Source organism: Caenorhabditis briggsae (genome assembly GCF_000004555.2).
Source record: "Caenorhabditis briggsae complete genome, chrV, whole genome shotgun sequence".
Lineage (NCBI taxonomy): Eukaryota > Metazoa > Nematoda > Chromadorea > Rhabditida > Rhabditidae > Caenorhabditis > Caenorhabditis briggsae.
This window is the reverse complement of record NC_013488.2, coordinates 16,893,876-16,909,428: the sequence shown is the minus strand read 5'-3', so window position 1 is coordinate 16,909,428 and position 15,553 is coordinate 16,893,876. Positions and strand designations below refer to the sequence as shown.

Below are 15,553 nucleotides of genomic sequence, written 5' to 3'. Positions count from 1 at the left end.
CCTCTTCCCCATAGTCTCTCGCCGCTAAACTTCAAAGACTCATAACTTACTTCAAAACAGTCCGTTTTAAATGACTTTTTGACTGTTAGTCCTGAAAATTTATGTTTGTTTTTTTTCAAACATTCTCATCAGTTTGGGATTCACGATTTTCCGAAAACTTGTTATAAGTTATCAGAAATGAAAGAACTAAAAATGACCAAAAAATTTAAAAAATTTCGAGTTCAATGGTAAAAAAATCAGCGAAAATGAACCATTTTGAAGATAGTTACAGTCGTTTGAAGTTTTACCGGCGAGAGAATACGAGACGCAGGCGCGCGAACACTCTGCGTGTCTTCGTCTCTCTTTCCCCTGCAGTCTCTAATCTGCAAACTTCAAAATGCCACAACTCCCTTCAAAATAGACCTTTTCAAATCATTTTTAGACTGAGAGATAGGAAATTTTATGTTTGTTTTTTTTTTTGCTCTGTAAGTTACCAACATTTTAGGGTTCATGAGTCTCAAAAATGTGTTTTGAGCCATCAGCATAAAAATAATCTAAAATTAATAAAAACTACAAAAATGTCGATCCCAATAGTGCAAAAATCATCACAACAGACTTTTTTGAAGCAAGTTACGAACGTTTGAACTTTGGAGTATAGCGAGTGTGTGGAAAGAGGAGGGCGCCGACAAGCTAACTTCTCTCCCTCCTCTGCTCTCCATGCAGTCTCTCGCCGCCCAACTTCAAATGTCTATAACTCCCTTCAGAGTAGTCCATTTCAAATGATTTTTTGACTGTTAGACAGGAACCCACTCACTCTTTCCGTTGCATCCAACAGTCTAAAATCCGGCTGTTGTATCAACCACTCTGCCACCACAATCATCTGTTTCTCGAAAATTGCGAACATTTGTCGAACTGGAAGCACCTCCAGCACTTCATTTTCTCCTCCGACCTTTGCTGATTTCTCCATTTCTTTAATCCATAATCCGCAATTTCTAAAGTATTCATTTTCTTTGTGATCGCATCGATTCCGCCGGATTTCTCGTTTAGAATCTCTTTGATTTTTGATGCCAATATTGTTATATCCATTATGGTCCTCGGTTTCCCTAGTAAAGAACTTTCTGGATAGGATAATGCTTTTAGATCGTTCGCTGGTATTATAGGTTCATCTTCCTTCCGTTTTCGACTTGTTGGGATTGAGTCTCGATTCCATTGCACGTTCTCTGGTGTCATTCCGAGCTCGACGCATTTGTTGAATCTACAGAGACGGCATTGGTATCTGCAAATTATTATTTTTGGATTAATTGCAATCAAAATACTCAAAAAAGCATTCAAAATGAACCACTTTGAAGCGAGTTATGAGACTTCAAAGTTAGCAGGCGAGAGAGTGTGTGGAAAGTGGTGGGTGCAGAGAAGCTAGCTTGTCTGCACCTCTCCTCTCTCTAAGCTATTTCGCCTGTAAACTTGAAAAGCACGCAACTTGCTCAAAATTATAGTTTGAATTCATTTTTTCACTGTTTGAGTTGAAATGTTTCGTATTTACTATTCGTTTAAAAATCTTCATTATGTTGACGACTTGAAAATCCATTTTCGATAAGTCCTGAATTTATATTTTTGATAATTTTCAGCTCACAAACTCATAAATTTTCATGTCTGACAGTCAAAAAATCATTTGAAACGGACAATTTTGAAGGGAGTTATAGGCCTTCGAAGTTTAGCGGCAAGAGACTGCATGGAAAGAGGAGGGTGCAGAGAAGCTAGCTTGTCTGCTCCCTCTCCTTATCTCCTGCTGTTTCGCCTCTAAACTCCAGAAGCTGATAACTCTCTTCAAAATTATTCGTTTAAATTGATTTTTTTAGCATTTGAATTAGAATTGTTTGTAGATTTCAATTTGAAGAATCAAATGGAAAATACAATTTAGAAATTAGTTATTCGGTTTTCAATTTTGGCTTCTTAAAGATTGTAGTGAAGAGGGGGACGCAGACAAGCAGAGTGTTTGCTCGCCTGCGTTCTCCCCGTTTCCTACACTCTCTCGCCCTCAAACTTAGAAATAGTATAACTAGCTTCAAAATAGTTTCAGAGTAGTCATTTTTAATTCAATTGAATCAGAAAATGTATGTTTTTCAAAAATTACTATCGAGTGTTCAATTTTCCAGAATACAAAATTTCACAAAAATTAAAAAACTGAAAAATCAAAATTCAAAAAACTCTAAAAACTCATTCAAAATGATGTTTAAATGAACCCTAACTGGCCATTTCAAAGGAAGTTATACGTTTCCAAAGTTTGCAGGCAAAATAGCGCACTGACTAGGGAAGGCCCCAACTCGGGTGTGGCGATACGGGTGGTGACCTATATCATCTGAAAGCTGACATTTTCCTGATTCCAAATCTGTTTTCAAAAAGTGCATTGTCACGGTAGTTTTCGAGAAAATTGGGTCAAAAGTTTCGAAAAATGACGTGGAATTTTCATCTCATTTTCCTTCCTCACGTATATAAGTTTTGAAGCATCGAAAAAATGTGAAAGCGTGGTCGAATGGTTAGTAAGGAGCAATATCAAGTGATGACTCTCTGGTTCGACTCCCTCGACCTGCTAAACTTTTTTTGAATTTTTTCTTTGTTTTTTTCCGGAGACTGTATCTGACTTCTAGGTGATCCTATATGATTCCATATACGTGGAATTGGTTTCCATTTTGATTTTAACTGTTTTACCTATTATTTTCGAAACTTTTTATTTTCTTCTATTTTTCCACAATTTTCAAAGGATTGTGATCCATTGAAGATTTTAGACAAACCGCATTCTTTTGATTTTGCTCAAACTATTGTCATTGGTCCTTTTGGGCACGCTGATTACAGAACTGAAGTCAGTTTTTCCACCCCGTCCTTGTGAAAAAAAGTTATGAGCTATAAAAGTGACTACAGTACTAATTTCTCATTTTTGGAGTGAGTTTCTGAAAAAGTTATTGACTTTTTTGGCTATATTTAAATGTTATTCGTCTTTTGTATGCTTTTCTACAATCTGAAAAGGTTTTCTTTTTTTTTTCGGAAATTTTTTTTTGAGAAAATCGCCTTTGCATTTTTTCAATTTTCGAAAACAAATTTTAATGTGCTTGAATCAGTTCAAAACAAAGAGAATCAGTAAAAAAGTTGTTTCACGAGATTCGATAACCTATGTCCATTTTTACAAGTCAGATACGGTCACCGGAAAGAATGAAGAAAAAATTCAAAAAAAGTTTAGCAGGTCGAGGGAGTCGAACCAGAGAGTCATCACTTGATATTGCTCCTCACTAACCATTCGACCACGCTTCCACATTTTTTCGACGCTTCAAAACTTATATACGTGAGGAAGGAAAATGAGATGAAAAATCCACGTCATTTTTCGAAACTTTCGAGCCAATTTTCTCGAAAACTACCATGACAATGCACTTTTTGAAAATAGATTTGGAATCAGAAAAATGTCAGCTTTCAGATGATATAGGTCACAATCCGTATCTCCACGCCCGAGTTGGGGCCTTCCCTAGTGAGAGGGGAGACGCAGAGAATCTGGCTCTATTCTAGTTCAGAGGTCCCAAAAAAAATTAGAGGTCCCAAAAAATTAGAGGTCCCAAAACAAAGTGTGGTATTCTCAAATTTTGTTTCATCAAATTGTGAACAGAAGAGCTAAATTTTTATTAGAATGTATTATTAAAAGAGAAAGTCCTGAAAACTCTCCTGTGAGTACTAGTGTTCGTGGAACATCTCGCGGCAGATCCAGAAGTCGTGGTCGAAGACTCCATCAATCAACACCGTCATCGCTTTCTCAGAATTCCCTAAACCGCACTATTGGAGTTTCTGCGACAGAAAGTGATTCGCCTCCTCATCCAGTTTCAGGACGCACATCTTCTGCATCATCTACTGGGACATCTCGTAAGACTAGTCGCCGTATAAATAATGGAGCAGATGTTGGCACAAATCAACGAGGAACAACTCGTGGGAAATCTCGTGGAAGTAGGGGCCCTCGTTTGGGACTTCGTGGATCGGCTCGTGGAAGAGTTTCTTCCACCGCTCTTGGAACAAATACTGCAGAAAATAACAACCGGCGTGGTTCGACACAAAATTCCGGAGCCGCTGGACGATCAATTCCGGGAAGAGGGAGACCTCGTGGAAGAGCTCGCGGAAGTGTACCAATTCGTGGTCAGCGAATGAAGAAAGATTAATAAAACGTTGAACAAAATGTTATTAATAAAATTTGAATTGAAAAAAAAATTGAATCTCTGTTCAGCCAAAAATTTTGTTCACCCAAACTTTGATTTGAGAATACCGCACTTTGCTTTCGGAACTCTAATTTTTTGGGACCTCTAATTTTTTTTGGGACCTCTATTTTTTTGGGACCTCTATTTTTTTTGGGACCTCTAATTTTTTTTGGGACCTCTAATTTTTTTTGGGACCTCTAATTTTTTTTGGGACCTCTATTTTTTGGGACCTCTATTTTTTTTGGGACCTCTATTTTTTTGGGACCTCTAATTTTTTTTTTGCCCTCTATTTTTTTTGGACCTCTATTTTTTTTTTGGGACCTCTATTTTTTTTTGGGACCTCTAAACTAGAATAGAGCCGAGAATCTTGCTTCACTGCGTCTCCCTCTCTCCACACGCTATTTTGCGTCAAAACTTCAAAAGCTCACAACTCCCTTCGAAATCTAGCCAGCTAATTTTTTGATCATTGAAATCAAAAAGAACTGGGAATTTTTTTTCGAAATATAGAAATTTTAAAAATGATTAAAAACTAAATTTAAAAGAAAAATCATAAATTTCAGCTTTTTTCTGATTCTCACTTCATAATTTAGCTAGAAAAGTCATTTTTAGACTATTGGAATCAGAAAAATGTGTGATTTTTGTAGAAATTCGAAAATTTGAAAAAAGCTTACCTATCTGTACTACTAACTGCACACCGATCTTCACCGCCTCGACACTTGTATTTTTTGTCCCGTTCCATTACAACTGTTCGCCTAAAAAATTTATTGGAAATTTAAAAATTCTTTCTGATTTCCCCTAAATTATTTTTGCAAAATAAAAAATCCTATCAAAATTTCTGAAAAGATAATCTTTTTGGGCATCATAATCCTTAGATCTTCAAAAACCACAAACCACAAAGTTTTCATGGCCTAGACTTTTCTAGGCCACGCCCCCCAAAACTGTACCTAAAAAATGCTGCACAAGCTCTGCATGTTAGTACTCCGAAATGTAATCCATGGGCTGTTAGGCCACAAATTTTACAAATTGGTCCATTTAGCGTAGTAGGTGACGTGGAGGATTCTGATGAACAGTCTGATGGTGAGGCGACTGACGACATGGGTTTTTCTGGAATTTTTGGGAATTAGTAAATTTGAAGGGGTACGGCGAAGAAGAGAGATAAGATAAGATAAGATGAGAGAGAGAGAGAGAGAGAGAGAGAAATGGAAAAGAAAAGACAAGATTAAAAAGAATGACTAGAATTCTAACAAAGAAAGATTCTCATCAAGAAAAAGTCTCACTAAGAAAAATTCTCATTAAAGGTGGGGGGACATGAGAAAAATAATGTTGTCGAAATTTTGTTTAAATATGCTCCTCGAGGAGCTGAACTTGTCGAGGCGAGTGTTGAAGGTGCGGCGCCGCTACCGACTGAGCTACACGTGCAAAGAGAAAGCCGCTGCCCGATTGCATACATAAAGGCGAGGACGACAGCTGTACGCAGAGTGACATTGAGCGTTGTACACCGTTACGGTAGAATGCATACTCTGGCCCCAAAAATCCCCCGTAAAATCTCCTGTCCCCCCACCTTTAACATTGATTTTTTAGGTCACCATGCTAAATTGCCTAGAAGTGACCTGATATCCACCTGATGTGTTTTCTAAGCCATTTACTATGACGGCCTTTTTTCGTCATATTAGGCCGACCAACTTTTCGAGTCTAGAAATGTCTTGATACTTACCTATTGCGTTTTCTATGCTATGTACCATGGTAGCTTAGCGAAAAACAAACGGAAGACTAAAATTTTTAAAGGTGGGGGGAAATGAAAAAAATAATGTTCTCGAAATTCCGTTCAAAGATGCCCCTCGAGGAGTTGAACTTGTGAGGGCGATGATTGAGGGTGCGGCGCCGCTACCGACTGAGCCACGCGGGCAAAGATAAAGCGGACGCCCGATTGCATACATAAAGGCGAGGACGACAGCTGTACGCAGAGTGACATTGAGCGTTGTACACCGTTACGGTAGAATGCATACTCTGGCCCCAAAAATCCCCCGTAAAATCTCCTGTCCCCCCGCCTTTAAGAAAAATTACCACTAAAAAGATTCTCACTGAGAAAGGTTCTCACTAAGAAACATTCTCAGTAAGAATGATAAAATTATCTTAAAAGGGAGGATTACTTACTATTAGAAAATGAGAGAGAGAGAGGTATTGGAAAAATTGAAATAAATGAACTTTTGAAAACCATCCAAAATTTTCAAAAAAAATATGAAAAAAGACATAAATAGGCTCTCTAACCATTATAAATAGATAATTAAAAAACAGTATTCTGAGTTTAAAAATATATACACAAATTTATTAAAATCTAGCCAGCTAATCATTCCAGGGTTAATTGATAGTGACAAAAAGACAATAAACGACAAAAAATGCAAAATTTGACACAAAACGTTTGAACAAAGGACAAAACATACAAATATTGGGTTAAACCATATATGACAAGCGGGTGATTATAGTTAATTATGCTAATTTAATTATTTTTTGATTTTTGAAAACAAATATTTTTTGAATCCATTTGGAAATTTCAAAATTCCTTGTTACTATTTAATTTTTTTTGGAATCTCAACCATCACTTTTAATTAAACCAATTATCCTAATTAAGTCCCTAACAATCAAAAATATCGGGTTCCGAAAAATCGACCTTAAAAACATCAAAAATTCTCGCCAACTCTAAAACTTCTCGTTTTTCCATATGAATTTTGTTTACCGCATTCACCACATTCATCAATTTGACCAATCTGGCCGCGTAGTTTGATCTCTGCTCGTTTTGTAAATAATAGGTGTGAAGGTGATTGGCCATCTCGTCGCAAACTCGCTCGCCAATTTCCACCACTTTTCCTTGCATCTTTTTCCCTGAAATTTTTTAGTTTTGCTCCAAATTTCATATCTGTCGAAAAATGTATATAATTCTAATTTTAATAGTTTTTGAATGAATAAAATCGGTTCATTTTGAAGGGATTTATAGGTGTTTGAAGTTTGGATACAAGAGAGTGTGTGGAAAGAGGAGGGCGCCGACAAGCTAGCTTCTCTGCGCCCTCCTCTTCCTCTGCAGTCTCTCGCCTGCAAACTCAAAAATGTCCTAACCTCCTTCAAAATGGTCCGTTTGATATAATTTTCTGAGAGCTGAATCGGAATTGTTTCCCATTTTCGAATATGATAAGAATACTGTTCGAAATGAAACGTAAGGGATTTGGGTTGGCGAATTTTTTGTTATTTTTAACATTATTAAAAACTACTTGAAATTTCAAATCTACCGATAGACGAACCATTTTTAGCGGACAATTTTGAAGGGAGTTACAGGCATTTGAAGTTTGGCGGCGAGAAACTGCAGGGAAAGGGGAGGGTGCAGAGAAGCTAGCTTGTCGGCGCTCTCCTCTTTACACACACTCTCTCGCCTGTGAAATTAGAAAGCAGATAACTCGCTTCAAAATTGTCTGTTTGGGATGGTTTTTTTTCTGTTCGACATAAAATTCTATGAGTTTTATGTTTTGTCAATTTTCGAAAAATTTGAATTCACAATTTTTCGAAAATCAGTTTTTAAAAATGGGTAAAATGAAGGAATTTTTAAATGACTCAAAACTACAAATATTTTTAACTAGATGTGTTAAAAATCATACCAAACGTACCAGTTTGAAGGGAGTTATAGACAATTGAAGTTTGTAGACGAGAGACTGCAGTAGAAATGGAGGGTGCAGAGAAACTAGCTTGTCTCTTGCCTCAAACTTCAAAAATGCGTAACTCGCTTCAGAATTATCCGCTTTTCTCGATTTTCTTGAAATTACCAATAAATTATTCTCAGACTCACCTGCAACTTGCCAACTCATTTGCGTCAGCATATAGGCCATTTCCATTGAAGATGGTCTCAAATCGAATAAGGGTTTTGCAACTTCATCCAACATTTTTTGAATGCCTCCATGGAACATTCTGGAACTCCGTTTTCAAAATTCGAAATTCAAATGAAAACTCACTTTTGAACTCTTTCATTGTCGATATCTGTGATTTCCGTGAAATCGATATGAAATCCAATAGTGATGATTTGCTCACAGGAAATTGCAATTTTCTGGAATTGTCAAAAGTTTTTTTGAGAAACAAATAAAAAAATGCTCACATTTTGCTCGATTGTCCTAGTGCCAAACATTTGCACGGACATTGCGAATCTCTCGAATCGTCGCCACATGTTCCACATCGCTTTGAAGTACTGCCACTGAAAAAAAAGATCTGGATTACTGTAAAAAGGAGAAAATTCTAGACGGGATGTAAAAAGAATCGATGAGAATGGACCACTTTGAAAGGAGTTATAGGTATTTGAAGTTTGACGGTGAGAGAGTAGGAGACACAGACAAGCCAGCTTCTCTGCGTCTCGTAATCAGGCACGCTTTCTTGCCTGCAAACTTCAAAATGGCAGAACTCCCTTCAAAATGGTCCGTTTCGGATAATTTTTTTCACTGTTAGACATGAAATTTGGTGCGTTTTCTGCTTTTGATGTTTTCTGAAAACTTTCCACAATTCTGAATTTACCATTAATCGAGTTTGAATCATTAGCACAACCAAGATTGTAAATCTAACAAAATTTACGAAAAATTCCACTTTCAATAATAAAAACATCATCCCGAACAGACAAATTTGAAGGAATTTATTGGCTTTTCAAGTTTACAAACGAGAGAGTGTGGGGAAAGAGGAGGGGGCAGACAATCTAGCCTCTCTGCGCCCGTCCCTTCTCCTGCAGTCTCTCGCCGCCAAACTTCAAATGCCTATAACTTCCTTCAAAATGGTCCGTTCAAAATGGTTTTTTGACTGTTAGATATAAAATTTTATGAACTTTGAATTATTGAAATCCACTCACTCTTTCTGTTGCATCCAACAGTCTAAAATCCGGCTGTTGTATCAACCACTCTGCCACCACAATCATCTGTTTCTCGAAGATTCCGAACATTTGACGAATTGGAAGTGTTTCCACACTCTCCATTTGCTCTTCTGGCCTTTGTTGGTTTCTCCACTTCCTGAGACAATAATCCGCGATTTCCAGAGAATTCATTTTCTTCGTTTTTGGATCGATTCCTCCGGATTTCTCATTCAGAATGTCTCTTATTTTTCCGGATAATTTTGATAAATCCATCACTGTTCTTGGTTTTCCCAACACTAGACTTTCCGCTTTCTCATTTTCCGATTTTTGATAATCGATTTTTGAGGATTTTTTTGGTTTTGGAAAAGAGTCACGATGCCATTGCACATTTTCTGGTGTCATTCCGAGTTCTACGCATTTGTTAAATCGACAGAGTCGGCATTGATACCTGCAAAAATTTTTATAAATTTCACATTTTTCTGATTCCAATTGTCAAAAAATGAGTTTTCTATCTAGATTTTGAAGGAAGTTATGACGTTTTAAAGTTTCAAAACAAGAGAGTGTGAGTGTAGGGGAGACGCAGAGAGGCTAGCTTCTCTCCGTCTCCCCTCTCCTCACGCTATTTCGCTTCGAAACTTTAAATGCTCACATCTCCCTTCATAATTTAGCTAGATAAGTCATTTTCCGACTATTAGAACCAAAAAAATCTGGGTTTTTTTTAGAAAATTTAAAATTTAAAAAATCTTACCTATCCGTACTACTAACTGCACACTTTTCCTTGCCACCACGACATTGGTATTTCTTTTGCCGTCCCATCACTACTGTTCGTCTGAAAATAGTTGTCCATACACTTGAATTTGAAAATTTTTTGTCAATTTTGACCGATTTGTCTTAAATAAATTTAGCTCAACTCAGCTCGTGTGAATGGAAAAAACAACACAAATTCGTTCAATCTGTTTTCAGAAAAATACGAATTGACTCTCTTTTAGACTACAATCTAACAATGTGTATATCCCAAATCTTTACTATTAACAATCACCAAATTCTGTGTGTGTGTGTCCGGTGTTCCCGGTTCTGAGACCGTAGCGAACTCACCACTGGACCAAAATTTCCCAAATTTTCACAGATGACCCGAAATAGCAGCGAAATGATGCCCGTCTATTTTATGTTTCGATATTCGATTTTTGACGTCTTCTGAATATGATTTTCTACTTCTACAGTGCAAATCTTTAGAAATTATTTTCACGCCATTCCCGCCCATCGCCCTATTTTTTCTCCTATCCACGTTATATCAAACAAAAAGATGATTTTGTGCGAAGAGACATTCAGTCTGGGTTCTGAAGATTTGAAAGTATCTAAAAATTATGATAAGAAATCAGAGAAAAATACAAGCGCCCTCAGAGATCAATACGAACGCGTTCAATGTAGTCTTTGAACTTCTTAGGCTTTAAGTTTTAAGAAATTAAAATCATTCGAATTTCGAAGGTTTTGAATTTCCAAATTTTCCAAATTTTTTAAATGCTGAAACTATAGAAACCTGGATTTTAGAACTATAAATTTCCAAATTCCAAAAGATTAAAATGTGTGAATTTTCGGATCGAAAAATTCAAAACTTTAAAGTTTTAAAAATAACCGAAAATCAGAAATTCCTGAATGCAGAAATGCAGAAATTTGCAAAATCGGAAATTCTGAAGATCAGAAAGGCAGAATCTCAAAAAAAAAATCAGAAACCCAGATATTCAGAAATTAAGAGTCTCAAAAAACTGGAATTTCTGAGATTAAATTCTTTAATTTCAGAAAGTCCTAATTTGGTAATTCGAAAAACCAAAAATCAAAATTTCAGAATCTTAAAAACAAATCAGAATTTCAGAATTTCATAACTTCAGAAACTCAGAAATTAGGAAATTCGAAAATCAGAATTTCTGAATCATGAATCCCTCAGTTTTCAAATAAGTGAACTGCTGAATTTCTGAACCTTTCTGAACTTCTTTTGAAAAAATTTAAAAACTTCCAAACTCCTAAGTTTATCTGAAATTTTTAGTTTTTGAAATTTTTCAATTCTGAACTCATGAAATTCGATTTTTAGATTTTTTTTCGAAATTTTGTTCCCAAAATTTTTAGTCGCTGTTCTGAAGTGAAACGATTTTCTGGATTTCAAATTTTAAGAGCTAAAAAATTTCCAATCTTAATTATGAATGGCTTTATAGGCTATATTCCTGAATTTGCCAAAAATTTGCAAAATTGGTTTTGCGATTTCAGAAGTTCCAGATTTGCAGAATTTCTGAATTTCAGAATTTTCGAACTTCTAAATTTGCAAATTTGAGAGTTACAGAAGTTTTGTTAGACTTATTTCCTTCATCACAATGTTTAAGCTTATATGCATTAAAAACTGACTTTTCGAATTCTCAGAAATTCAAATCTCCTCATATTTGAGATGTTAAATTACGAAACTACCGAGATCCTGAGTTTCCAAAAAATCATTTTCTTAAACTGAAAATCTCCTAATTTTCGAATTTGTGAGCATAGGCCCTGAAAAATAGCCTCTGTAAAAGTGACGGACTTTCTTTATTAGATTACGGGTCTTGTAAGCGGGGCCAGGAGGTTTAGCCCCGAAGAGACGTAAACCAACTGGTAAGAAAAAATCAACACACAAAATGTCACAAATCAAAAATGTGACGGACATTTATGTTTGTGTTGCTCAGGTAATTGTACACCTTCCCTTTGACCCTAATTATCTTTGTTCTTAGAAATGATATCAAATTTTTGTCAATTGATAAAATGTGTGAAATGATATGACAATAATTTTATTTGTTAAAAGTTGTTCGGTATCTCTCAAGGGAACCGAGACAATTGAGATTTTAAAAATGTATACCGCAACCTCTCTAACAATAAGGAATGCTCTTAAACGGTCAAGTTTGAGCCCATATATCTCATTTCCTGTGAGAGATATCAAGAAGTGGTCAACTGATAAAATATTGGTGACGTTATGATGTATAATTTATCAGTTTAAACTTTTCAATATTTCTTAAGAGAACAGAGATAATTTAAGTTAAAGCAAATACGGCAAACACACTAATATCCCTTGCCCCTGAACCGTCAACTTTGAGCCAATTTATCTCATTTCCTGTGTAAGATATCAAAAAGTGGTAAATCGATCAAATGTTGTTGATATCATGTTAAACATTTTATCAGTTTACCACTTTTTGATATCTCTTGAGGGAACCGAGATAATTGAGCTCGAAGTAATCATATAGCTTGGCCTTCTATTAGAGAAAAATTAATCTGTTTTTAGTGCTTCGTTCTTTTCAAGTGGTTCATTTCATTTGAACCAATTTCTACAGAAAAATTACTATCTGCAAAATTAAAGCTCTATTTTTGATTAGTATGCTCTTGACTTTTCAATAAAATTTGAAAACTGTGGACTACTTTTGTAGCGCTTAGAAGTTGACGAATTTCCATTAAAAAAGCCATGATATTCGGGGAAATGTATCAACATTGTTTATACTTTGGATCTGATTATCTCAGTTCCTAAAAAGATATCCACAATTTGTCTACTGATAAAATGTTGCTGATATTATGATAAATAGTTTATTAATCGACTATTTTTTGATATCTCTCTCAAGAACAAAGATAATTGGAGTCAAAGTAGCGGACGACATACTGTAACAGAAGCTCGCCTCACACGCGCACTTTGAGCTTGATTATCTCAGTTTTTAAAAAAGATAACAAAATTTAGTCAACTATTAAAATGTTAAAAACATCAAGACAAATATTTTATCAGTTGACACTTTTTTGATATCTCTCGAAAGATCCGAGATAATTCAGTTTCAAGTATGAACTCATTTAGTTAGACATACATTCAAAGCTTCATACTTTGAGCTCAATTATCTCAATTCCTAAAAAAGATATTAAAATTTTGTTAACTACTAAAATGTTAAGAATATTAAGACAAATATTTTATCAGTTAACACTTTTTTGATAACTCTTAAAACAAGTGAGCTCTCACCTAAAAAACGCTGCACACGCTCTGCAGCACATGACTCCAAAATGGACACCATGAGCGTTAAGCCCACAAACTTTGCAGTCCGCCCCAATTTCAGATGACGTGGATGATGAAGAAGGCGTCGAGGACATATTCTACAAAAAAGATAAAATGATATGAACTGATAAGGCGGGGGCGGAAGCAGATCAAATCACCATCATCACAGATCAATCAAATCGTTACCCGATTTTTTTGTCTTTTTTGTTTCTTTTTTCCAAATCAGTTCACCGAATCGCGAATCTATCTTCTTACGTCTCCAGATCACAGGTCTGATCTGAAGACGTCACGTCTTCAGATTAAGAATCAGAAGACAGAAATTTTTTTTGGGGCTCATCAGATAGAATAAATATGATCTTTGGAACATATGACACAAAAAATCACAAAAAAAAAGAATTGGGTCCAAATATAATTTTTTATTAAATATGTCTGTACATGAGGTAATTGGGTGGCCTAGGAAAATTCAAGAGAAACCTAGTCTATCTACAAAATCTTTAAAAAGTCTAGCAAATAAAGAGATCCTTATCGGAGAGTTTGATTTTGAAGACGTCGAACAGTTCGGCCAACTTCATCATTTCCTCGCGTTCCCGCTCGATTTCTTTCACATTATTCACAATTTTCATGAGCTTTTGAAGACGCCACGCGTAGTTTTGAACGTTCTGCTCCGCGTAATATTCGTGGAGGTTTTCTGAGATCTCGTTGAGAAACTTCTCGCCAACGTCGACGGAGTAGTTGTCAAGTTCGACGTCTGAAATGAAAATATAAAAAATTTGAGGGAAACGCAAAAAAGTTGAGCACAAACGGAGGATTTTGAAGGGAGTTACGGTTGTTTTAAGTTTGGCGGCGCGAGAGAGAAGAGACGCAGGCGCGCAAACACTCTGTCCGTCTGTGTCGCGCACCCTCTTGCTTGTAAAACTTCAACGTCTCATAACTCCATAAACGTTTGAAAGTTTCTACTCTAGTTTCTTACTCACTTTTTTTCGAATAAGGAATTTTTAGATTCAGGAAAACTACAAAATTGAAAAGTCTATAAAATTTCCTTCTAGACAATGAAGAAAACAAATGAAACAGATTATTTTAAAGCGAGTTACGGGGTATTGAAGTTTTGCGCCGAAAGACTGTGGGGCTGACGCAGACACGCAGAGTGTTTGCGCGCCTGCGTCTCGCACTCTCTCGCCCTCTCAAACCTGAAGCCACCGTAACTCCCTTCAAAATAGCTCGTTTTTATTCATTTTTTCACTGTTGGAATCCAATTTTTATTAAAAATCGGATAAACAATTTACCTAAACTATTCCAAACCAGTTGGCACAACATATAGGTCATTTCGATTGTGGATGGTGCTATTTCAGCCAGAGGTTTTGCAACTTCCCTTTGCATTCGCCATAGTTGCTTTCCGAATAGCCTGAAAAAATTGGGAATTTGTTTTAAAAAGCCAAATTTTATAAATTCTCAAAATTAGTCAAAAAAAATAATTATTAAGAATTTCAAAACTTCAAATTTCGATTTTTGAGTTTTTTTTCCAATTTTTAAATTTCCTTTCAAATTTTTTACCTTTCAAAATTTTCAACTTTTTCAGAATTTTTCAGAATTTATTTTCCATTTTTCAAACTTTTTTAAATTTTTGAAAAAATTGTTTCCGAAATGGATTTTTGGATTTTTTTTTCCAGAATTGCTCAGAACATTTTTGAAATTTTTCCGCAGAGAATTTTAGAGTTTTCGAATTTTACATTTGCAGGAATTCAAATTCTAGCTTTTTTAGATTTTAGGTTGATTCAGATTTTTTCAGAAAAATGTTCCCAATTTTTTTTTGAAACTTTCTTTTTCTTGTCGCAAAACTTTTAGAATTTTTCAGAAATAAATTTTCGAGTTTTAGAAAATCTCTCAAAAATTTTTGAAAAACACTCACTGATTCATTTCATCATTCGATCTATCAGTAATATTTGAATAATCAATTTGAATCTTATTCAAATTGGCCGCATTATAATTCGAGCACACTATCACATTCTCCTTATACACTTTGTGTCCAAATGTGTCCACCGAAATGAGCCATTTCTCAAACTTCCTCCATCGCATCCAAATTTTTTTGAAAATCGCCATTTTCTCTTCCAGGGGCAACATTCGAAAGTGCTCAGAGTGTAATAACCAATTCGCGATTCGTATCAAGTCACACTCCCATTTTTTGTTCGGAATCTCCACAACAATTTGTTTTTCAAACTTCAAATCTCCAAAATTCCTCTCCGATCGATAGTTCCATAGAGCGAACTTCATTCGTTCCAGTGTGTTCATTTTGAAGTACTCACTGTTGATCAGGGGTGGCATGGACTGGAAATTAATTCATTGCATGTAAAAATACCTAAAGTTCTGAAGCCAATAGGGAAAAAATGAAGCAAAACGGACAACTTTGAAGCGAGTTATGCGTTTTTCAAGTTTATGTGAGAG

The 15,553-nt window shown here is 35.6% G+C and overlaps 4 protein-coding genes across 4 annotated transcripts in view; 1 reads left to right on the top strand and 3 right to left on the bottom strand.

Annotated features, from left to right (window-relative positions):
• Window positions 1–5,301, bottom strand: part of Cbr-nhr-102 — a gene marked incomplete at both ends in the record, with an annotated part of 7,388 nt that extends 2,087 nt beyond the window's left edge. Inside the window, 4 exon segments of the mRNA XM_002638275.1 lie at window positions 794–907; window positions 910–1,255; window positions 4,877–4,957; window positions 5,150–5,301. Of these exon segments, the coding sequence (XP_002638321.1) occupies window positions 794–907; window positions 910–1,255; window positions 4,877–4,957; window positions 5,150–5,301 (693 nt within the window).
• CBG22871 lies at window positions 3,388–4,169 on the top strand (the record flags this gene model as incomplete). The annotated part of the gene is made up of 2 exons (XM_002638276.1): window positions 3,388–3,493; window positions 3,649–4,169. 2 exons carry the CDS (start codon window positions 3,388–3,390, stop codon window positions 4,167–4,169), a joined length of 627 nt encoding a protein of 208 aa, XP_002638322.1.
• A 196-nt stretch (window positions 5,302–5,497) lies between the features above and the next one.
• On the bottom strand, window positions 5,498–9,891 carry CBG22872 (the record flags this gene model as incomplete). The annotated part of the gene is made up of 7 exons (XM_045238406.1): window positions 5,498–5,569; window positions 6,874–7,085; window positions 8,038–8,156; window positions 8,201–8,292; window positions 8,341–8,436; window positions 9,076–9,523; window positions 9,824–9,891. The coding sequence occupies 7 exons, from the start codon at window positions 9,889–9,891 to the stop codon at window positions 5,498–5,500; spliced, it is 1,107 nt and encodes a 368-aa protein (XP_045097678.1).
• Window positions 9,892–13,617: 3,726 nt separating this feature from the next.
• The window catches only part of Cbr-nhr-84, a gene marked incomplete at both ends in the record, with an annotated part of 3,670 nt that continues 1,734 nt past the window's right edge, over window positions 13,618–15,553 (bottom strand). Inside the window, 3 exons of the mRNA XM_045238405.1 lie at window positions 13,618–13,862; window positions 14,398–14,516; window positions 15,021–15,436. Of these exons, the coding sequence (XP_045097679.1) occupies window positions 13,618–13,862; window positions 14,398–14,516; window positions 15,021–15,436 (780 nt within the window). The remainder of the gene's footprint in view (window positions 13,863–14,397; window positions 14,517–15,020; window positions 15,437–15,553) is intronic.